General features: G+C 40.2%; 1 protein-coding gene across 6 annotated transcripts; it reads right to left on the bottom strand.

Moving 5' to 3' along the window:
* Window positions 1-725: 725 nt before the first annotated feature.
* LOC138836096 (cytochrome P450 2C21-like) lies at window positions 726-18,487 on the bottom strand. 6 transcript variants are annotated; one of them, XM_070034586.1, is made up of 11 exons: window positions 18,385-18,467; window positions 17,483-17,672; window positions 16,659-16,957; window positions 15,455-15,617; window positions 14,358-14,507; window positions 12,204-12,364; window positions 11,643-11,816; window positions 10,588-10,729; window positions 7,299-7,486; window positions 3,580-3,721; window positions 726-1,269 (listed from the first exon to the last, which is right to left on the bottom strand). In XM_070034586.1, exons 3-11 carry the CDS (start codon window positions 16,890-16,892, stop codon window positions 1,088-1,090), a joined length of 1,536 nt encoding a protein of 511 aa, XP_069890687.1. In that variant the 5' UTR covers window positions 16,893-16,957; window positions 17,483-17,672; window positions 18,385-18,467; the 3' UTR covers window positions 726-1,087. The 6 variants fall into 6 exon arrangements, with proteins under 6 accessions (XP_069890687.1, XP_069890686.1, XP_069890688.1 ...); XM_070034585.1 differs by having other exon boundaries at window positions 17,483-17,770; window positions 18,385-18,464; XM_070034587.1 differs by lacking the exon at window positions 17,483-17,672 and having other exon boundaries at window positions 18,385-18,487.
* Window positions 18,488-24,770: the final 6,283 nt, after the last annotated feature.

Here is a 24,770-nt window from a genome sequence, read left to right as displayed (position 1 = left end):
ATGCAAATATGCCTTTTCTTTATGGCCACAGAAATTCTTTTTTTTTTTTTTTTTTTTTTTTTTTGTCGGTCATGGGGCTTGAACTTTGGGCTTGGGCGCTATCCCTCAGCTCTTCAGCTCAAGGGTAGCGCTCTACCACTTGAGCCACACCACCACTTCCGGTTTTCTAGTGGTTTATTGGAGATGAGTCTCAAGGACTTTCCTGCCGGGGCTGGCTTTGAACCATGATCCTCAGATCTCAGCCTCCTGAGTAGCTGGGATTACAGGCGTGAGCCACCGGCGCCTGGCTAGAAATTCATTTTTCTTTGTTTTGCTTGTGTGTTTATTTGTTTTCCAGATTGCCCTAGGCCATGGGGCCCACACCCAATCAGCCACCAGCTCTCAGGGAAGAACTCTGTAGCACTACTAGCCTTCCCTTCTGATCTTATCTGCTCAGACCCTCTGGGGCAGTGTGGGCAGTGTAGGAATGGGTGGGTTATAGGGGAGTTTGACAGCTCTCATGCATTGCTGGACAATTCAAATTTTACTTCATGTTGCCCCTTCTGGATAGAATTATCTTTCCTTTTTTTCTGTGCACACATACACAAAACAACACACATACCTACCTATACAGCCATCAGCAAGTGTAGCATACACATGTACTCACAATTATATTGTAAAAGACCCCGGAGATAATCGTCTACATTAAAAAACTACCAAGAGATTATTCATGAGTTACATAGGAGTAAAATGAGCTATGTTCACATTTTATTCTGAACATTTTTTAAGTAGGAACAGCTTCTACTAAAATAACGCATTACATATCACCTAGTTCCCATTTAGTATATATTACAACTGTACTATAGTCTGTGGCCTAAGTATCCTGTTGCTTAGTGATTTTATTGGAGATAAAGCAGTGAGATTTATTTTTAACAAAGGAAAATTTGAACTAGATCATAAAGGATGGGGCAATTAGAAGAAACAGGGTTCAGGGGTGGCATTTCTGCTTAGACAAGGGTGCAGGATGGATGGAACACAGGCAAGGAGACACTTGCCATTGGGAGACAGCTAAGACTCCCACTCAGCTGTCTGGCTGCCTGCCCTTTCTTCAAACCGGAATGAAACAAAGCTCATAGAGTGGGGGCACAGAGCCGATCCCAATTGCAGCTGGTGAGGTGTCAATGTCTTGTGGGTCAACCAGAGATTTCAAGGTAAAATTCTGTAGAATGTGTGTCAGGACTAAAAACAGCTCCATACGGGCCAGGCTCTCTCCAAGACAAACTCGTTTCCCTAAAAAAAAAAAAATACAAATTGACTAGTTATTTAGTTCAGATTCTTAGCACACAGGGAGTCTAAAAAAATTGGGGAATAATAAATATATTAATGAATGATTAACCCACAACTTCTATTTATGTGTAAACCTGATTTCCTCCCTTTCCTAAACAGAAAGTTCTGTGTTCATGCTTTATCAGAAAAAAATCATCTCTCTACAACCACAATGAATCTAGTATTCTAAGGCTTGTTAACAACTTTCTGTAAACACATACACACACACACACACACACACACACACACACACACACACATCTATTCCCACTGACATGATACATGACTATGTACTTTTCATTTACCCCTGAGTCAGATCTCTACAGATTTATTTCTCCTCATCTAGAGTCTAAGAGTTAAGATCAATTTCACTGACTATCTGTTCAAGCTTTTATCCAGAGCATACTTTTGCCAAGTATAAAAAGAAATGTAGCCAGGTAATGGTAGCTCACACCTGTAATCCAAGTTATTCAGGAAGCTGAGATCTGACGATCACAGTTCAAAGACAGCCTGGGCAGGACAGACTCTTTATCTCCAATTAACCACCAGAAAAATGGAAATAAGGGGGCTGGGAAGGTGGTTCAGTGGTAGAGTGCTTGTCATGCATGAGGCCCTGGGTTCCTTTCCTCAGCACCAAATAAGCAGAAAAAGCTGGAAGTGGCGCTATGGCTCAAGTGGTAGAACGCTAGCCTTGAGCTGAAGAGCTGAGGGACAGTGTCCAGGCCCAGAGTTCAGGCCCCATAACTAACAAGAAAGAAAGAATGTGGTTCAAAGTGGTAGAGTACTACCTTGAGCAAAAGAGCTTAGGGACAGTGCCCAGACCTTGAGATCAAGCCCCATGACCAACAAAAAGAGAGAGGAAGAAGAAGAGGGGGGAGGAGGAGGGGGGAGAGGAGGAGAGGGGGAGGAAGAGGAGGAGGAGGAGGAGGAGGAGGATCAAAAAAGCCAGAAGTGGAGCTGTGGTAATGAGCTCTCCTTGAGTAAAAGAAACTCAGGGACAACACCAGAGTTTAAGCCCTAGGACTGGCAAAAAAGAGAGAGGAAAAAAAAAACTTCATCTGCCTCACAGACTGAATACAAGCTCTTAAGGTAAGTCTTAGCTCTGTAATGATACTCCAGTGCCAGGACAACACAGGACTGCATGATATGTGCGATAAATAGAAATTTCAAACCATAGTGGACTCCAAACTACAGGCAGAAAGACTGCAAGTAGGAAATCAGGGAGTGGCTTTGAGTTTTGCACAGCATGTTGGAAGCACAGCACCAAGGGTCAGATGATACACATTGTCTTAGAGAAACGATCAGGAGCAAATCTTATCTCTGCCCTGTGTTAAGTTACTCTGCTTCCTGCTTTCCTTGGGATGTGCTAAATATTCATTTCTTTCTCTTTCTACATCTATTCTGCGTTGTTAGTGTTCTTTATGCCTACCTGTTCCCAGAAAACTAATTTCCCTGGGCTGCATTAACCCTTGAGTTAGATTCTTCCAGGTTCTGCATGAACTCAGAGGATGAGGTATTGAAAAAAATCAGAGTCACAGCTTGGACAAAGGCTGCATAATTGTACCAGTGCCTGCATTTTCAGTTGAGCTGAAGGTCCATTGGCATTCCAGCAGTACCCCCTTTTGCCTTGGGTCTCCCTTTCTGTTCCAGATGCTTCTGGCATCTGCCTGCTGATGCAAGTACTCACCATTTCACTATATTACTTCCCTACTACTGTTGGCCCTCTTGAAAACATGTTCCCCTGAAATTATCTAATTCATCTATTGAATGCAAGACTTAATTATTTCCAAGGATGCTTACAAATTGAGTGAAATATTTATGTGCAACAATGTCCCTTAGCCTTCCACTACTCTGCCCTTGACTCTCCAAAGACTAGGTAAAGGTGCTTCTCTCTTCAAGTTGCCACAGCAGCCTTCAGCTCAGCATGCATCACATCTCAGTCTCCTTGGATGTTCATTTGTCTCCCTCTCACTTAGAAGGGAAATCTGTTTATTATTCATATTTGAATCTTGGGATCTGGCAAGGGAAAAAAATCCCATATAAGGTGCTCAGTAAGTTTAAGTGATCTGATTTAAGGCTCTTGAGAAAAACAGTAGAACTGGACATCTAGTAGAGACTCATAGGAATCCTGGGAAGGGACCCAAGGAGAAACAATCTAGAACTTGGGAGTTGTGCCTCTGGCCTCCTAGAAATGGCAGTTTATCAAGCCCAGAGGGCCTTCATGCAAAGCACTCATTAACTCCTGGTACACTGGTGACAGGGAAGCTCGCTTACCTGCTGAAAATGCCATGAAGTGGTCACTCTTCTTAAAGTTACCACTTGCATCCAGAAAGTGGCTGGGGTCAAACTGCTCTGGGTTGGGAAATGCTTTCTCATCATGCAGAACAGAATTCAGAGATGTTAAGATTTTTGTGCCCTGATAGAAAGGAAATGGATACATCAAATTATAAAGGACATCATAAGGGGCTGGGAAGGTGGCTCAGTGGTACAGTGCTTGCCTTACCTGAATGAGGCCCTGGGTTCGATTCCTCAGCACCACATAAGCAGAAAAATCCAGACATGGGGCTGATGCTCAAGTGGTAGAGTGCTATCCTTCAGCTGAAGGGCTGAAGGACAGTACCCAGGACCAGAGTTCAGGCCCCGTGACCAGCAAAAATTAAAATTAAAAAAATAAAGGACATCATAAAACTTGAAAAAAATTAGACCCATGCCAACTAAGCCTTTTGTTTTGTTGATGAAGAGATTGAAGTACAAAAAGAGAATTTATTTGCTAAGTCACAGAAATAATTAGTGGCCAAGATGAACGGGTCTTAAGTCTAAAGTCTGACACCTGCACTTAATCTACAGAAAACAAAGGAAGCTACCTAGCATGCATTGCTCTTGACAGATCAATTGCAATATAATCTAACAAGGACAATGTCACTGTCCTTAAAAATTAGGAATACAATGGACATACTTCAACATAATAAGGGCTGCATATAATAAACTTACAGACAGCATTGTACTAAACGGGGGAAAAAAGCACTTTCTCTTAAGTGCTTAAATAATGAGACAGAAGTGTCCACTTTTCCATTCTTCTTTTGTTTTGTATTGTATTGTCTTTTTGTCATTTATAGGGCTTGAACTGAGGGCCTGGGTGATGTCTCTGAGCTCTTTTGCTCAAGGCTAGTGTTCTACCACTTTAAAACTGCTCCATGTCCAGTTTTCTGGTGCTTAATTGGAGATAAGAGTCTCACAGACTTTCCTGCCCTGGCTGGCTTTGAACCGTGATCTTCAGATCTCAGCCTCCTGAGTAGGTAAGATTACAGATGTAATCTACCAGTGCCTGGCCACTTTTCCACTCTTATTCAATTTAGTGAATGAATTTCTAGCCAGAGCAATAAGCCAAGAAAGAACTAAAGAAAACACAAATAGAAAAGGAAGAAGTCAAAATTTCCCTGTTTGCATATGTTATTATCTTATTCTTAAAAGACCCTAAGTACTCTACCAAAAGATTCTTATATCTGATGAATGTATTTGGAAAAATATATTCCATGATACAAAAATCAACATTCAAAAACCAGTAGTTTGTCTATAAACCAACAATAAACAGACTAAGAAAGAAATCAGGAAAGCAAAAGTCTAACAAAAGAGGTAAATGATTTCTACCACAGACTGGGAGAAAACATTTGCCAGTTATTCAGTTACAAAGAACTCATAACCAGAATATATAAACAACTCTAAGCTGGGCATTCATGGCTCATGATTGTACTCCTAGCTACTTAGGAACCTGAGATCTGTGGATTACATTTTAAAATCAGGGAAGGAAAATCTGTAAGAATCTTATCTCTAATTAAACACCAAAAAACCCAGAAGTGGAGCTGTGGCTCAAGTAATACAACACTAGCCTTAAGCAAATAAAAAAAAAAAAAAAAAAAAAGGGCTGGGAAGGTGGCTCAGTGGTAGAGCGCTTGCCTTGCATGCTTGAGGCCCTGGGTTCGATTCCTCAGCACCACATAAGCAAAAAGAAAAAAGCCGGAAGTGGCGCTGTGGCTCATAGTGGTAGAGCGCTAGCCTTGAGCTGAAGAGCTGAGGGACAGCGCCCAGGCCCAGAGTTCAGGCCCCACGACCGGACAAAAAAAAAAAAAAAAAACCTCAGAGATAGCACACAGTTCCTGAGTTTAAGCCCTAGGGTCAAAATAATAAAATAAAATAAAACCAACAATAACAGAAAAAATTCCAAAAATTAAACACTAAACTAAATTACACACTCAATTTATAGACAGACAAATAATAGTTTCCAAAGAAGATAAATGGCCAATAAAAGCATGAAGAAGTACTGAAGATCTTTTTTCTTTTTTTGGTGGTTCTAGGGATTAAACTAGGGCCTTCATGCTTGCTAAGCTAGAGGTTTATCATTTGAGTAACATCTATAGTCCTGCTTTTTGCTGATTATTTTGGAGTCTAGCCTCAAATCCTGATCCTTCAAGTTATTCTCTTGAGCAGCTAAGATTACAAATACAAGCCACAGCCACTTTAGTAATTAAGGAAATGTAAATCAAAACGATATTGAGCTTTGATCCCATGCCAGTCAGAATGTATATCTTCAAGAATATGAACAACAAATGCTGGTGCAAATGTAGGGGAAATGCAACCTGAGATCTTTTTAGTTGAATGTGAACTAGTGCCACCACTACAGGAATCAGCATGGAGTTCCTCCAAAACCCTAAAAATACAACTACCATGTGATCCTTTTATACCACTCCTGGACATTTATTATACCACTCCCAAGTTGTAACATCATTATTCATAATAGCTAGACTTCAAAGCCAGCCTAGATGCTCACAAAATGATGAATGGATAAAAGAGACTGTGGTGTGTGTGTATATATGTTTATGTATTAGATCCATGTAAAATGGAATTATGTTATTTTCAGGAAAAAAGGAGATGGAGATAATCATGTTAAGCAAAGTATGTCATAAAGGTAAATATTAGGGGCTGGGAAGGTGGCTCAGTGGTAGAGCGCTTGCCTTGCATGCTCAAGGCCCTGGGTTCGATTCCTCAGCACCACATAAGCAAAAAAGAAAAAAGCCGGAAGTGGCGCTGTGGCTCAAGTGGTAGAGCGCTAGCCTTGAGCTGAAGAGCTGAGGGACAGCGCTCAGGCCCAGAGTTCAGGCCCCACAACCGGACCCAAAAAAAAAAAAAAAAAGGTAAATATTACATGTTTACTCAGAAAGGTAAACATGTTTACTCTCATATGTAGAATATAGACCTAAAACAATCAGATTAAAACAAAAATAAGGATGTGAATTTAGAAAGGGGCTATTAGGGAAACCATTAGGAGGAGGAAGGACCAAAGAAGAGGATGATGAACGTACAAATATTATCATATAATATATTAGCACATATATATGTAGAGTAGTGAAACACTAAAAATTGCAAAAAAATAAGTTCACTGGAGGGAAAAAGAAACTTGAAAAATGAGACTATTTTAGAGAGATCCTTGGAAAAGAGAGATATAAAGGAGCCATGACACAGGTAGAAAAGTTACATTTAGATAAAAGAAAGTCCTTCCACAAGGAGACAAGAAACAGAATTGTGTAGGTATAGCTAAGTATGTAAATCTAGAGGAAGAGAAGGACAGATTGCCTGAGGAAAAGAAACTGGTAGTAAGATAGAACTTTGAGGAGGGTTTCGGGTTGAAAGAGTCATTGTTGTATATCATGAAGTACATTGAGTTAGACTAAAAAGAACTATTGCTGCAGGAAAATGGACAGCAGAAGGCACTAATGAACAGACCAAGTGAGAAGTTCTTAAAGTACTGAAGTCTGTAAGAATCTAAGTACCATTAGATTTGGGAAATTGAACCAACAAATTAGAAGGTAGTGGTAGTGGGTAAGATGTCTGAGTTATGGCTGCACCATACCTGTAAAATGTCAGAAAAATCTATCATTGTACTACCATGATCATTGACAGCCTGAGATTCCTTCGACTATAGATTGAATATTTCTTACCTTTGTGATAAAGTAGTCTCTAAACTGAATGTCCTTAGTCACCACATGGGGCATGTTGATGGGGAGGATGTCGATATATCTCTGGATCTCATGTACCACAGCATCCGTGTAGGGCATGCTGCTCCTGTCCTGCATGGAGGGGCTTCGGTGCCTGCCAATCACACGTTGGATCTCTTCCTGAATTTTAACTGGCCAGGAAGGAATCAGAATGTATATGGAAAGAATTATCTTCTACATAATCATAGGAGGTGGGGAGATAGAAAAATGGTCACTTTCTCCATAGGGAAAAAGGAGTTTGTCTTCTGGACAAATTAGAAGTTCATGAGAAACCTAATCTGTATACACACACACACACACACACACACACACACACACACACACACACGTATATATAGTAATATATATAGTAAGGTGTATATATATATATATATATATATATAGTACTATAAGGTGTATATATAGTACTATATATATTATAGTATATAGTATATAGTATGGCATATAGTATATATAGAACTATCTATAGATACTATATAGTATAATATATTATAATTATAGAATATATAATCATATATTATATATTATATTAATATATTCTATATAGTACTATATATAATACCAACATACTATTAAACCAATTTCTCAACTTCTTAATTTGTCAGGTTTTGCTCAGCAGATTCAGAAATCTGGAATCTGAGTATCAATGAAGACTCTGTAATATAACCACTTTGTCTATGCTAGTTTGTTTTTTTTTATTTTTATTTTTTATTGTGAAAATACTGTACAGAGGGGTTACAATTACATGGGCAAGATAATGAGTACATTTCTTATCAAGCATTGTAGCCTCCTCCTTTGTTCTACGCTAGTTTGTTAAAAGTATGAAAATTCTAAGGAAAATTCTAAGAAATTTTTTTTTTCTTTTTTTGCTTATGTGGTGCTGAGGAATCGAACCCAGGGCCTCTTGCCTGCAAGGCAAGCGCTCTACCACTGAGCCACCTTCCCAGCCCTCTAAGAAAATTTTTAATAAATACCAACAAAAAATAGATGTTTACTTGTTTCAGCATAGGTGAAGAAGGTAACATTTATTTAGAATGTAGTGTATGACTGATCTACCACATATTCATTATTTTACTGTTCTTCAAAATAGTTCAAGGGATTAAGTATTATTTTGTGTAGCTTAAAAGTAAACTAGTTCAGAGACTAACTATGATCCCTTAGCACACTGGGTGATATGTGGCCTTTAGAGACATGGCAAGGCAGTCAGGGGATGGAGGTGACATGGCTGCTTGCTAGAAGACTCAGAATCTGAAGTCATTACTATTGAAATCTGTAACTACATGTTGCTACTCCCTTAGATCAAGTAGTATTTTTCTACTACCCAAAGAATGTGACCTTGTAATGGAGCTTTGAAAATTCTATGTTTGACAGCTATAAAGAAAAAAATCATCCGGGTATCAGTGGCTCATGCCTGTAATCCTAGCTACTCAGGAGGCTGAGATCTGAGGATAACGGTTCAAAGCCAGCCCAGGCAGGGAAGTCCGTGAGACTCTTATCTCCAATAAACCACTCAGAAAACCAGAAGTGGCGCTGTGGCTCAAGTGGTAGAGCACTAGCCTTGAGATGAAGAGCTGAGGGACAGCGCCCAGGCCCAGAATCAAGCCCTACAACCAACCAAAAAAAAAAAAAAATGTACTGTGTGATTTTTTGTTTGTTTGTTTCTGTTGTATGTTCCTCCCCCATGGTATAACCCCTGTTTTCACTGTATTTGATTCCGTGCCCTGCATCTTGTATATACATTTTTGTAATTTGGGGAGGGGAAGGGAAATAACAAAAAGCTGAAATAAGGATACAAGTTGAACCACTGTAACAATGAGATGTATAAGACACCATGTTGAAAATGAACTTTACAATTTGGGGGGTGATGGGAGGAGTTGGAAAGATGGGAGGGAAGGGTTGGTAGGGAAAAAACAAAGGAAGGGGTGACAATGCTTGAGAGGAAATGTACTCATTACCTTATTCATGTAACTGTAACCTCTCTGTACAGTATCTTTACAATAAATATATATATTAAAAAAGAAAAATCAATCCCAACAATGCAAAAGAAAAATTAATAATTTGAAACAAATTTTGAACTTCACCTTTCCTTGAGAGGCTCAAGTTCCTTCTAGAAGAGAGTTGTCATGTTAGTAGTCAGAGTACTCAAGGCAAAAGAAAGTAAAGGATAGCATGGCAACAAAAATGTATATATATATATATATTATATATATTATATATTTATACACACACACATATATATACATACATATATATATATGAGAAAGACAGAAATAGGCAGACAGACAGATAGATTCAGAAACAGAAAGATGGTGCAAAATAAGATCCAAAAAGAAAATCAATATGAAAGCGATAAAGAATATGACAGAAGAAAAGCTTGTGCAATATGCAGATAATAAAGGCTTAAGAATAATATATACTACCTCATAATCAACACAGATCTCTCACAAGCCATCAGTGAAGTTGTATGACTGACAGAGTGGATTATTTGAGAAAAACCTAGATCACATCATATTATACAGTATGTCCTATCAAACACATACTCCAATTTTGCATCTAAGTTGTACAGGTCATAGAATATCTCCTATTCATAGGAGAAGGTCCTTAAACCAGTGGAAACTTTTGGTGGTGTTAGCATGAGATAAATATCAGGATATTATCCCTATTAAAAATTTCAAAAACACAAACTATGATATAACCATAAAGAAAGTGTTGATCTAGATGAACACCCAATAAAAAAGAGGGAGACAAGGTAGAAAGTCTGCATTTACAAGAGAAGTTACATTTGTCAGGACATTTTTCTTTATTCAGAAAGTCATATTAGAAAAGATTTTTATCGGGGTGTAATCCTTTCTATAATGAATTTGAGTATCTATTGACCATGTCATACCTAACCTAGGTATAGAAAACCTGTGGAACAAACTCTTCATGTGGAAAACTGTGTAGCTCCTTAAGAATTGTTACTACATATCCCACAATCTAAAGAGAGGATTCTGAAGCATAGGAGGGAGAATAGCAACCATTGCCCTTCCAATCTCTGCTGTTGCTTAAGCATTTCATTTGGTTTCTTTACTGCGATCTCATTTAAATCACATCTGTCCAATGATAGACTCCTATGCTATGATGGAAATTTTCCTTGTACAATGTGTGTAGCCAAGTCAAGGGTGAGCTGGTTCTCTATGCTGTCTGCCAGTTTCTACCTGGATTTTCCCCTACTCACTACCTATGCTCATACCTGAGATTTCAGGATGCTTCAACAAGAGCAAAAGTCCATATGTCATCGTGGTACTCGTTGTCTCTGTTCCTGCACTAAACACATCCCAACAAGTGGTGATCAGGTTGTCCATGGTAAATTCAGACTGTTTGTTGTATTTTTCCTAGCAGTGATGAGTGAGAATTGCTTGGTTAAAAGAGGTGTTTGAAACATCATAAAGTGCTTTTAGAGAACACAAGCATTTGGTAAATTAATCAGAGATAAGTGTGTTATAGCTGAAGGTAATATATATATATATATATATATATATATATATGGATATATTTGGATCCCTCCAAATTATTAATATGTAGAATTACCAACTTCCAAGTCTTTTCTAAATCTGTACTTTCACCTTTACTAAAGAAAATCAGTTCCTTTGTCATTTATTTCAAACATAAACTGTTTCAAATTGTTCATTGCTACTCCATGCTAGTTGTAGAATGTGTTGTCTATTTTAACAAGTCTACATTTCCCATCCAAGCCTTCCTTCCTACATATTCCCAAGATGCATCGCTTCCCAAATTCCTTTGTCATGACAATCATTATCATTCCTCAATTACAGGAAAGATAACCTTCTCAATCTTTCCACACACGTGGTTACCATATACATGTACCATTCCTTGGCTTTCTTTCATGCACTCTATCAAATCCCCAAAACCTACCTCAACTGTGAAGACTCTCAAGATTCCTACCCATTCTTGTATTCTCCTGGCCTGTAAGATCTTCCACTCATGTGGGTTATTTTATGTAGTATGGCCTCTTACCTTCAATCTTTATAGGTGTGTTTTGTATTCCAATATACCTTCAAATATGAAACATTTCTAAAATGATAAATATATAACTTCCAAAAAATTATTTTCCAATGAGAATTTTAAAATACTCCAAGATACTCAATATGATTTTCAGAAAACAATGTTACACAAGCAAAGAGTATATCTTTAGGAAGGTAATGTTATTCTCCTAAGGAGATCAAAGGTAATCTATGAATCACGTAACTAAGAAACATGAAGTTGAAAATCAAGGTCATGTTATACCTTTTCCACTTGAATCAGAAAATAGTCGATAAAGTCTTGAGGATTACTGGGGTCCAGAGCTTCTTTATGTTCTTTTACTTTCTCCAAAATAATATTTTTTTGGTGAGCAATGTTTTTAAAGAGCTTGTTATGACTTCCTGGGAGATAAAGTAAAGCAGGGAAAGCATTGCAGAGCTGAAAGAGCAAGGAGTACTCATTAACACACTGTGAGCATTCACAGTCACTGCATGCCAGCACTTTGCTAAGTGCTAAATAAAGATGAATAAAACATGCCTCCTACAATACAATGCAGTAGGGGTAAAATTCTTCTTGTAATGAAGAAATACTACATCACAAAAATTAAGAAACTTCCCAACACACACAGTATATCTGAGTTCAGGGACTTATTGCTCTGCAGATTGTGCACATTTACCTAACTGGTCTGGTCTTTGCTGGTCCCAGGATTCACAGACCCTGTTTTCCTCCCTCTAATTCTCAGAATCCAACTACTAGCTTTTGAGTAATGAGCAGGTACCCTTGGATGCAGGAGCAATGTCACATTTAAATGAAAATAAACCTTACTTGTATCCAGGAAGTACTTAAAATTCTGAGGTTATCATGAAAACTTTCGATCAATGCATGAAATTTCTGATCACTGTAGTCAAAACGGTTCTGAAAAATGATGGAAGAGATCACATTGCAGGGGACACAGGCCAGAAGGAAGCTAGGATCACAAGGCGATCCTGAAAGTAATAGAAGTTAGAAATTAATACACAATTCTCACATCTACCTCACACTCACTACCAAGACAGGTCATTGCCACTATGCAATCCACAGGCACAAATGACTGTTGCTTATGTTTCACCAAACAAACGTGCCTGGTGAACCCTAGCTTACTTGTTAATTCTATCCTCATATTCTCTTCTTTTCATTATTTCCCAAAGAGAAATTCATTTAGAGATCATGTAATTTTTCTACTTAAACACGTGCATTTATGTCTCAGTGTGGTTACTACTCAGTGGCACCCTAAAAAACAAGTTCAACAAGAAATATACTCACTACCTTAAGTATGTAACTGTAACCCCTCTGTACATGACCTTGACAATAAAATTATTTTTTTTAAAAATCAAGAGATTGCTGTGCACCTGTCACTCACACCTATAATCAGTTACTAATCAGGAGGCTGAGATGTGAAGACTACAGTTAAAAGCCTGCCCAGACAGAAAGTCCATGAGAATCATATCTCTGAAATTCTTATCTACAATTAACCACCAACAAAAGAAAGAGAGAGAGAGAGAGAGAGAGAGAGAGAGAGAGAGGTGGAGCTATGGTGGTAGAGTACTAGCCTTGAGCAAAAAAAACAAAAACAAAGCTTAGGAACCTCTCCCAGGCCCTGAGTTCAAGCCCCAGGATTGGCACAAAAAGGAGAAAAAAAAATCAAGAGATTGAGGTAACTTGTAATTGTATTTAATAAAACAGAGTTGAGATTATCAAATGTGCTTTTCTTGTAGAAAAATAAACAAAGTGGAGTTATATCCAGTTATATGAAAAAATGTGTTTTGGAAGCCTCCTTCCTTCCTTCCTTTTTTTTCTTTTTTGTCACACTCTTATTCTTGAGCCACACCTCCAGCCAGAAGCATGCTTCCTAGTGTCATAAAGAACATGACTATTTTAGATTTTAACTGCTAGCAGTTAAAAAAAGTTAAAAAGCCTCATCCTCCCTTACTCTTACTCTTCTTTCCACATCTAGACGAGTATATCAAAAGCCTCAGTGATCCCTCCTTTAACACTAACATGAAGTAGAAACTACACAATCCGTGGTCCACACAAGGAGTCCTCGCCCCGTTTCTTTACCACTGTGGAAACTCAAGCCTGGAAACTTTCCTTGCTCTTTCACTACATTCTCAGATGTCTCTGTAGTGACACTGCTCTCTTGAACGTATTATGGTGTGAGTTATGAGACTTTTCATATCCTATTGTTTTGTGGGTGGCATCCAAACCCTGCCTCTGCATAGTAACAACCATAACACTCTGAAAAAACTCGCTGGTTTAAAATGGGTAAGTTAAAAGGGCAAACAGTGGCCACGCCCAAAGTTCAAGCCCCACAACCGACCAAAAATAAAAGGGGTGGGGGCAAACAGTTCTGCTCAACCTGTGAAAGCAACTTCCAGGAGTATGCGATAAAGCAGAAGTAGAGAGAAATTCACACTCACTATGAGAATCAGAACCAGGTAAGAGTAAACTTCTATTTAATATACAAATAAAATACACAATCATTTCTCATATAATATCTATTAAAACCCATTACTTGGTCTCTTCTCCTGCTAACCCACAGAGATGAACCTTGCATGAAAGACTAATAATGAAGAAAACAAAGGCCTATATTAACTTGGCCTACATCAAAAGCTTATTGCTGGGCTGGGATGTAGCTCAGTGGCAAAGCGCTTGCCTAGCAAGTGCAACATCCTGGGTTCGATCCCCAGTACCAAAAAAGAAAAGACAAAAAAAATTGATTAAAAAAATAAAATAAATAAAAATTAAATTAAATTAAAAATAAATAAAAAATAAAAAAGCTTATTGCTTCCTGAAAGTATGCTATATTTTATGTCTCACTAGTTAAATGAGGAAAAAGTAAACGTCAGTGGCACTTGAAACTCCACAAACTTTTCTTACACTGTTTCTAAAAATATCATGTCTATCCTAAGAATTCTTCTTAATAATTAAGTAAATATGTACCATTTGTTTTTTTTAATGCTTCCACCAGACACAAAGCTTCCTCTTGAATTTTGTCTTCAATAGTTTTCTTCCCCATCCCCATATTCCTCAAAACTATGAGGGAGAAACGTCGGGTTTGCTTCCATCTTTCCCCATTGCTGAAAACAATTCCTATAGGAAGAAAAAAGCACAGAACAGCATCCTCTATCATAGTGAATTCTAGTTAGACTTTTCATCTCATGAAATGCTGACAACACTTAAGTAGATTTATAAAGCCATAACTATATCATCTTGAGCTCCACTTTACCTGCCACTTCTTCTAACTGAATCTACTATTTTACTATTGGGACTCTTGATTTGACACACTACTTAGTTCTTCATACATTAGTTCTTCAAATCCTCAGCATAGTTCTGTACACTAAGTATTTTGTTGCAGTTTTACTAACAAGGACATTGAATATCATAAAAGCAAAATGCTAGCTCTATGACAACATAGCTAATAAATCATGGTGAACACAAGTCATAGGTAAATTTCTTGTTTCTGATTGCAAGTGAACCTTAGGAGGTTCATCAAGAGAAGGAAATTCTCAAAAGGTCGGACAACTCTTCTACAGTAGAAGGAATCACATGACAGTGTATTCCTCAGAAAAGAGGCCAACATTGGCAGAGAATAATTCACATTTAAACATTTTCCCTCTGTTTTATCTCTTCTACTTAATGTGGTCATAGGACCAATGAAGTTCAATGTCAGACCTCCAAAGTCAAGACAAGATCTAGAGGGACAGACAGACAAAGGGCACACATTCGCTCACACATGTGGAAGTTAGATCTAAATTATAAGCATACATGAAAACATATACAGGATCATGTATATCTATATACACACATAAGTAAACTGACTAACGTATGTTACATGCAGGGGAGGATTCCAAGGGTATAACTCCTTTGAACAACTTACAGTTTAACAAAATGAATACCAGGAAGTTGAAACGTCTTTTTTGAGGTGGAGGGAACAAGGAATGTATTCTCCAAATGCTGTAGTTTCTCAATTTCTTTGCCTATCCGAATTATTTACAACTTGCCATCTGATTAACATTCTCCCCAGTAAAGAAACATACCCAATCCTTGGATGGCTTTATCCATCACTGGGAAACTCCCTCTACCACCAAACTCTTCTGCCCGATCAACCAGAGCTTCCTTCACTGCTTTGTATCCATACAACACCACAGTGGGCCTCATGCCCAAATATACAGTGAACACAGGGCCATAGTTTTTTGCTAGCTGGAAAAGGATCACAAGTACAAGAAAAGTGAAGATTGTAATTGCTTTATGTAAATAACTGAGAAATATTTATAATCCTTCTGAAGAATCATTTTAATATTCATTTACCCATTATAATAAAAGGAGCAATTTAATAGGAAATTACATTGAGTGGTAATGATGTATCATTAATAACATTGCCATTATTATTATTATTCTCTTAAAACATAATAGAAGCCATATTCCACTTTTTTGTTATTTCATTAACTTTTCCTGCCAAAAGTATAATCACTTCAAATTTCTCCTTTGTATCTATCTGTACTTAAAAGATGTTTTCCTCTTCTTTTTTAAAGGAAGACCCTCCCACTTATGCCGTCCCATTATCCACCCTTCTTAACACCCTAAGTTTCAGAAACACATGACAACTTGGTAGCCTGGTCATAGCACATGCCCAATCTCTGTGCTTTACATTTTATAATAACCAGAAGCTTTTAAATATTAAGATCATCTGCACGCACCTAGGATAGTACCTGATACAAAGGACACATTTTTAGGTACTGTCAAGTATGCCACAATCAATAGCCTTTGAAAGACATCACTGTTTACATCTTAATGACATGGAATTCACAGCTCACAGATTTTAAAAATTCCCCAAGCTGAGAATTAACAAATGAAGAAGCTGAGAGTTCAAAGCACAGGAAGGATCTTCTAGAAGCAGTGCTCTGGTAATTAGCTATCTCGGAAAACTCAGTTTTCTGACCATTCATTCCATCAGGATTCAGAGAGCTACTGCTGTGTAAATTGACCCATTCATTCAGTAAGTATAATAGAAACTGTCAACATGGTTATGTCAAATCAGTGTCTTCTTTAGGAAATTTTAGTGCTGTGGTCTTGTTACACCATAGAGTTCTTTCCAGCTGTAGATTTCTTAAGCCATACCTTAGTGACCAAAGAGCCTATCTCTTTAAAACACACTTCCTGGGACCCTATTTTATTTAGCTTTAAGACCAATATGGTTCACTTACTACAATCAACTAAAAGAAAAAAATTAATCATGCTTACGATGCTTAAGGACTTGACAATATTCTTAGTATTTAACTGTAGAATATTTCCAATAATTGGGAGCGGGGTGGGGCCAGGTGGGAGCTTCCCTTTGACGCTGTTTCCCTTCCACAGAGAAAGAAGAACCAAACCGGAAAGACCAAGCCCCAAGAGGATAAGGAGATCAGTTGACAAACTTTGTGTAAGTGCAATTGAAAGTTTAGATCCCAAGGCTTCTATGAATAATGCACACATGGTTCACCGAAGTACAAAGCCTTCAAACTTTGGGTAAACTCTGCTTATCTTCAGTACACTTTGGCCTGTTGGTAGAAATGAAAGCAAAGGTAATGTTTTCCTCGGCGATAAACCCTCTCTTAATTATCTAAGTAAAACAGAAGTCTGCCTTCTTCGGAGGTAGTTATTATGGTCAGAAGGGCCATACTTTCCCAGTAAAGTTGTAAACTCCTACATTTCCAACAGGATACCTGCATGATTTGGGTGAATGATTAAAAAGAATGTTCCTGTGTCAAAATTTACCATCATACTGCTAAAGAAAGAAGCATTCTCCTAGTGCTTTTCCCTAAAGATAAAAGGGAAAAGTCCAGAGCAGGTATTTGGGGGCTAGGAAACCAGTCTTGTCTTCCAGCATATCAGAGATGCCTTAATTCTCTCAGCAGAGCCTCTGTTCCATCTGGTAGAAATGAAGCCACTCCACAGAGCAATGTGTGGTTAATCGTCAATTGCGAGGGATCTGCCACATCAAGGAGAGGAACTGCTCACACACGCAGCAGAGGAAAGCCCCTTGACGCATCCCTCAGTGTCTTCCTTGCACACCCACTACTCACAAGGGGGGGGTCCTGTAGTCCCAGCCGGCGTTCACTGCTCTGCCATGGGGCAGAAACGTCCTCCAGCAAGGGCGTTACAAATGTTTCAAGGTGTGTAGAGGCCAATGGGAAAAAAAAAACTTCAAGACTCAACAGACAAGGCGAGACCCAAGATGGCTGAGCAGAGTTACTCTATGCTCTTCGGGCAACTCTGGCACAGAGAAGAGTCAGCGCATTAAAGGAAAAACTGTTTTGAGGAGAGTAGAATTCACAGGGATTCTAGCCAGTACAGGGAAACAGAGAGGCAGCCTAGAGAAAAAAGAAAAACCACACACAGCTTCGAGTCCGACATAGGCCAGCCAGTGCCTGGCTACAGACCCTCAGAACTCAATCCTCCAACAGCTACTGACTGAGGACATCCTGGCGTCCCGCGGCAGCTGGGCCTGCGGGCAAGCCCGGGGCTGGAGCGCACCTCCGGCGGCGGAGGACCGCCCCGCCTCTCAGCAGCCCTCCGCCTCTGGACCAGCGCTGCGTCTTTCTGCGGGAACTGGGGAGCATCTTCTTGCCCCCGCACCCCGCCTCCAGAACACAACACTGAAACTGCAGCCCCTGCTGAACAACCGGGGTTCGTGCACCCTGGACAGGGGAAAGCCTGGAGAGAACCCTGCAGCTTTCTGAACGCAGCCTCCAGTCGCTCCAGCCCGCGGGGCAAACACCTGCCCTCCCCTGGCTGGATTTGGGCAAAGCCCCCTGCGCGGCTCACAGCCTTGGGGCTCAGCCCTCCACTGTAACATTCACCCCCCCCCATTCACCCCCCAGCCGGGTGCATCTGAAGCCAAGGGGAAAAAAAAAAACAAAAAAAAAACAAAAACAAAACTCCCAGCTTCCAAGGGCTCCAGGCCAGGCTTAACCCCTGCGCTCACCCAGGGCGATCAGCTCACGGTTTTCCAGCTCTCCAGCTCCTGTGCACCCGCAGCTGAGAAATCCCCCAGCAACCACCCAGCAACTCCAGGAAAGTTTGTTGCCTGTGGCCCTCCCCCCTCCCCCTGTCCCCTCCCCCCTTCTCCCCCTCCCTCATCCCCCTCCCTCATCTCCCCCCCCCCCCACGACTGTGCCTTCCCTCCATAATCCACACAAAGTCTCTTCTCAGCCTGGGGACTGTGGTTACCATGACAAAACGCGGATTCACCAGCACCCGCTTGGAAACACTCCCTTGGGCTGAGCCATGCCTCCATGGGAATGCAGCTGCTGGTGACCCCAGGCCCCCCAAACATTTGTATGTGCTGGCAGGCCTTAGGTTAGTTCTCCATCCAGGCCAAGGGTGCAAACGCCGCAGCTTCATTCCGGCTTGTGGCTGGAGCCTGGCCCTGTGCTCCAGCTCGGGGACTGTCACTCCCAGTGTCACCAGCCTGGTCCCCACCACCGCTTTCCACCTACGATCCAGGGATACCCCCAACTCAACTAGGATCCCAGAGACCAAACCCACAAGCCCCAGCACCCCAAGTGCTCAATACATACAGCTTGGCAAGGGGCTGTCTCGTGTCCTGCACCTCAAGGGGTGTGGACCTCAAGACCCTGCGTGGAGAACGCGGCCCAAGGACTCTAGAAACAGCTGCTCACGCAAAACCATGAAGAAGGCTGCAGACCATCTCACGGTTCCACTAAACCCGTTCACAGTGCTACAAACCCCAGTACTATTTGTAGCCACCCATGAACCTGGAGAACCACACACTTCGGACCCGAAACCTGAGGTCTCCGATTCCAGTGCATAGCACGATGCCAGCACCATCTAGGCTTTTATTAGGTGGGGCCTGAAAAAAGATCCCATACTGACCTGCTGCTCCACACGTTTATAAATGCTGATGCCTCGGCTGTGTCTCCCGCGATCATCACGAGAGTCCTGGGAAAGGGCTTTGGGCCACCCAGGACACACCGTGACTCAGGAAACACAGCCCCCACCATCACCTTCCTTACCAGAGGGCTCTGGAGAGAATCTTCCTCACATCACTGCTGCCCCACTGTCATCCGAGTTCAAATTTAAAGACACGAATCAGCAACTCAAAATGAATTCTCTTCACACTGGGTGATTATAAAAAAAAAAATGCCTAATGGAGAATTATAGACCCAGTAGAGGGCAGAATCTACTTTCTAGATGCCCTTTTCTAGCTTCTGAGAAGGATGTTGCTCAGAGTTCTCAACACAAACAAAGCCAGCATGGAAGATACAGATATATAAGATAAAGCTTATTATCGGGACAAGTTCAAGAGTTGTAGAGGCTGGAAAATCATGCAAGATGCCATTTGCAAGCTTGAGAACCAGGAAATCAATGGTGTCAGTTTCTGTCCATAGTTGAAAGACTGAAAAGAGGGAAAGAGTAGCCTAATAATGTAAGTTCAGACTAGAAAGTTTTAAAGTGAGGGGTGTGTATATGGTGTGTGTGTGTGTGTGTGTGTGTGTGTGTGTGTGTGTGTGTGTGTGTGTGTGTGTGTGTGTGTGTGTGTGTGTTGGCAGGATCTAACCACAAGGCTTCATACACAAAAGGCAAACAAACTATGGCTGAATGATTTCCCTAGTCCCAGTGTGAATTAAACAATACAAAACAAAACAAAAAAGGCCAGGGAAATAGGAACTCCAATGTCCAAGAGCAAGAGAAGATAGAAGGGTCCTAGAACCCTAGAGCCCAGTAGATTCAATGGTGCATATTCACATAGTGATAGTCGATTTTCTGTACTTATTCTGATTCAAATGCTAATTTCACCTAGAAATACCTTCCTGGATATACCAAGAAATAATGTTCCACTAGATAAATGGTGGAACATTATGACTTATGAAATAAACCATCACAGTACATAGGTAACATGAATAACTACTTGTTAGTAGTAGATTTAAGCAAATGACACATGCATTCTTCACTTCCATTTTCTTTACTAACCACATCAAACTCCTCACACTAGAAATACCACTGTATCTAGAGTCCACAGATAAAACCTGATCAACCTGATAGTGGATTTGGATCTCAGCTGAATAAAACCAAAACACTAGTCTTTACCTACTTCTCCTAAAATGCTCAATTTATTTTTTATTTTTGAATGAAGGATAGTATTTGTACATATTTCTGTGGCACAGTGTGATGTTTTGTTTCATTGTGTGGTGAGCAACTCAGCAATTAGCGCCTCACTATAAAGTTCCGCTGTCCTCTGTGATGAGTACACCCCAAATCCTGTCTTCCAGCAATATTCACGTAAACAACCCATTAGGTTGATTATGCCCCCTGCAGGGCCATAGAACACCAGAAATGATTCTTCCTGCCAGTCATTGTATCCTCAGCCTATACCCCATCCTTCCTGCTCTTCTTAGTCTCTAGTAACTACTATTCTATTTTCAACTTCTACTATTGATCTTCTGTGAAATCAACTTTTTTAGGTTTTACTTATACATGAATTTACCACATATGAGAATTTATGAACCTGGTTTATCCCATTTAATATGATGTCCTCCAGGTCTGTCCATGTTGAAAAGGATAGATAGCACACTTTTCTGGGTAAACAGAATCCCATTGTGTATATATGCCACATTTTCATTATGAACTCACTCCATTAATGGACATGGAGAGCCAAGCATACTGACTGGTACATGCCTGTAATCCCCATATTAAGGCAGAGTAAATATTTCAAAATGGTTTTGTAACATGTGAACTCAGTATTGCAAAGAACTTCAAATATATCCTGAAATACTAGTTCATTATTATTTTAACCAAGTTCTTTGAAATTAAGCAATTACTGTGTCAACTATTTCCCCATGGGCAAATAAAAGTGAGAATTCATGAAAGTTTGTCCCTTTATAATGTTTGGAACTGTGGAAAATCCAAATTGACGGAAAGGGAAAGCATGTGAAAGATTTAAAATCTGTGGTGAATTTAAAAGACAGCATTAATTCCCCTCAGTAGATGAGTACATCAAGAAAAGGTGAGATATATATATATATATATATATATATATATATATATATATATATATATATATATACATATATATATATATATAAATTCTATGCCTCCATCAGAAAGAATGACACTGCCCCATTTGTTAGGAAATGGAAAGACTTGGAAAAAATTATATTAAGTGAAGTAAGCCAGGCCCCCCCCAAAAAAACATAGGTCCCATGGTTTCCCTAATTTGCAGTAAGTAGAATATGTCTAGGACAGGCAGAAAAAGTCAAAAGCTATGTACATGACCATATAAGATGATTCTAAACTGGGTGCTGGTGGCTCACACCTGTAATCCTAGCTACTCAGGAGGCTGAGATCTGAGGATCGTGGTTCAAAGCCAGCCCAGTCAAGAAAATCCCTGAGACTTTTATCTCCAATAAACCACTAGAAAATCAGAAGTGGCGCTGTGGTTCAAGTAGTAGAGCATTAGCCTTTAGCTGCAGAGCTGAGGGACAGCGCCCAGGCCCAGAGTTCAAGCCCCACGACTGGCCTCCATGATCGACCAAAAAAAAAAAAAAAGATGATGCAAAGTGAAATAAACCCCAAGATAGGTACATAAGAGGTTTGATCTTTCTTAATAATTTTGTTTTTTAATGTACTTATAATGTACTACATGATTTTGTTTCTTTTGTATGCTCTGTCCCCATGGTAAAACCCCTGTTTCTAACTGTATTTGATTCCCATCACCTATATCTTTTTTTTGGGGGGGGGGCGGTTGTGGGGCCTGAACTCTGGGCTTGGGCGCTGTCCCTCAGCTCTTCAGCTCAAGGCTAGCGCTCTACCACTTGAGCCACAGCACCACTTCCGACTTTTTTCTTTTTGCTTATGTGGTGCTGAGGAATCGAACCCAGGGCCTCAGGCATGCAAGGCATGCGCTCTACCACTGAGCCACCTTCCTAGCCCCCATCACCTGTATCTTGTATATACATTTTTCTAATAAGGGAAATAACAAAATGCTGAAATAAGGATACAGGTTGACCCATTGTAATGATACGTTGAAAACAAACTTTACAAATTTGTGGGGAGGGAGGAGTTGGAGAAGGAAGGGATGGTAGGGGAAAAACAAAGGAGGGGATAACAATGCTCCATAGGAATTCTGTACTCATTATCTTACTCATGTAACTGTAACCCCTCCGTATAGTATCTTTACAATAAAAATATATTAATAAAAATAAATAAAAGATAGCATTAGGAAACCCTGCTTTGGGCTGGGAATGTGGCTTAATAGTAGACTGTTTGCCTAGCATGCATGAGGTCCTGGGTTCAATTTCTAGGTAGCATATAATACAAAAGAAAATTAATTTAAAAAGAAAACACAATTTTGAGAGAAGCCAGGCCAATGTCTTCATTTCTACCTCATTCTAACCTCTAGAATTATTCTTCAAGGACAATTGAAGTTCATTTCAGCAACCATCCCAAGACAGTGGCGTTTGCCCTTGAGTAAACTCACATGCAGAGCTATGAGCGCTCATACCAGAGGCCACAGAACTCAGAACTAGTCCTGGGGAGGACTTGCCAGCCTGGGCTCAGGCTCTTCACTTGGCCCCCTCACACTTGAGTTTCCAATCAGGTCACTTGGGTGTTTTTTACAGTTCATTTCCTGCAGCACTTTAATGAAATACTATTGAGCTCAGATTTGGGAGGGCTGTTTGGCATAAAATTACTTCCCCACAGAAAGAGATGCTAAAGTCTTGTTTCTTATGATAGATGCTGGTAGCTGTTAAGAGAAAATTAAAGTTCCCACTGCTTTTTCTAGTGAGAAATGGGAAGGTCTTGTGCTCCAGCCAATGAGGCTCTGTTCAATAGGAGGAGGAGGCTCTCCTGCTGGCAGCTTGCTGGTCCACTGCAGAGAACACAAAGGGGGCTGTGTCCATGGTCACTTGCAGCACGCATTTAACTCATTAGTACTTCAGTCCTGCCTGTGCAATGCTTTTGAACATTGTTGTTTGTTTTTAATTTCTCCTTTCTTAACTAATTCATCTCCTAAGACACAAATACACATACTTAGTAATAGCAGCTTTCAAAAGCAACTAATGGGAAAAAATGAAGAATTCAAAGAAGGGATATTGCAGAGACACAATGGAAATCTTTCTGGGTCTTCCCAGGATTCCTCTAGAAGCTGCCACCAGGAAATCAGGAACAAACCTGTGAGTGGACCAACTGTGCCTATGGTGTGGATAATGGTGTATTCCTTCCTAAACTCATGGTGAAATGTGGCTGCCATTTTGGTGGTGTTGAGGGCAGACTTTCCAAAGGTGATGAGAGGTTGTTAAGGATTCCGTGGGATTAATGCTTTTCTCATGGGAGTCAGTTCTTCCCTCATTGGACTGGATTAGATGCTGTGGATTGGATTGTTATAAGCAAGATCACCCCAATTCACCTCTTTCTTGTGTGTCTGGTTCTCCCTGCATGTTTCTGCCATGAGTTGAAGCAGCATGTGGCCCTCACCAGATGTGGATACCTTATCATCCACTTTATAAGCCTCCAGTGCCATCAAAACAAACCTCTTTTCTTTAGAAACTAAGAGAGAAACAGGATAGGGAGGGAAGGAAGAAGGGAGTGAGAAAGAGAAGGAAAGGAGGGAGAGTTGGAGGGAAGGAGTAGACAAAGGAATATGGGTGGAGTTCAGTAGCACAGTACTTGCCTCTGAACATTCAAACGAAACAGCCATGCTGGCTGTGGTAGATGGAATCTCAGTGCCATTTTTATTTGCATTTCTACTATGACAAACAATATTGAGCATACACTTTTCTTTATGGATTTTCCTTTTGTTTATGTTGGTACTGGGGCTTGAACATCATGCCTCATGTTCTTGCTTCAGTGTCCCTCTACCATGCAAACTACAACTCCAATTCTGGTTTCTCAATGGTTAGAGATTACGAATCTCATGATTTTTCTGCTGGAGCTGGCTTCGAACTGCAGTCCTCAGATCTCAGCCTCCTGAGTAGCTAAGATTACAGGTGTAAGTCACCAATGCCTGGCTTCTGCATGTATCTCTTAGTCATTCTTATGATAACTCTTTTCTTGCTTCTCTGTACCAGTACCAGGGCTTGACCTCTGTGAAAGATTAAAAATTTTACAATTGCTAACTGCTGATTTTGCTTTTGTAAACTTGCTCACCCTAGCACTAACCCTCCCCCCTTTTCTAGAAATAAGGAATTGAGTAAAGAGTCTTGGAGCCCAGATGCCAGCCCCGGGACAAGGTCTGTGGTCATAAATAAAAAACAAACAAGTAAATTCCCCAAGTGGTCAAATGGGACCCAAGAATGGGACCCAAGAATGGGACCCAAGATAAGGACCCAAGATAAGGACCACCTGGCA

This window comes from Dipodomys merriami, unplaced genomic scaffold (genome assembly GCF_024711535.1).
Source record: "Dipodomys merriami isolate MVZ:Mamm:240054 unplaced genomic scaffold, mDipMer1.0.p SCAF_249, whole genome shotgun sequence".
Classification (NCBI taxonomy): domain Eukaryota; kingdom Metazoa; phylum Chordata; class Mammalia; order Rodentia; family Heteromyidae; genus Dipodomys; species Dipodomys merriami.
The sequence above is the reverse complement of the archived record's forward strand: the minus strand, read 5'-3'. Positions and strand labels throughout refer to the sequence as shown.

Excerpts from the sequence above, each read along its gene's own strand:
- LOC138836096 (XM_070034587.1), bottom strand. The coding sequence starts at position 16,892 with ATGTGTGCATTATTCATAGAAGCCTTGGGATCTAAACTTTCAATTGCA. Across the intron at positions 14,508-15,454 it reads TAAAGCCATCCAAGGATTGG|GAATTGTTTTCAGCAATGGG; the intron begins GTATGTTTCTTT and ends TTCTTCCTATAG. Across the intron at positions 11,817-12,203 it reads TAAGTACTTCCTGGATACAA|CTCTGCAATGCTTTCCCTGC; the intron begins GTAAGGTTTATT and ends TTGCTCTTTCAG.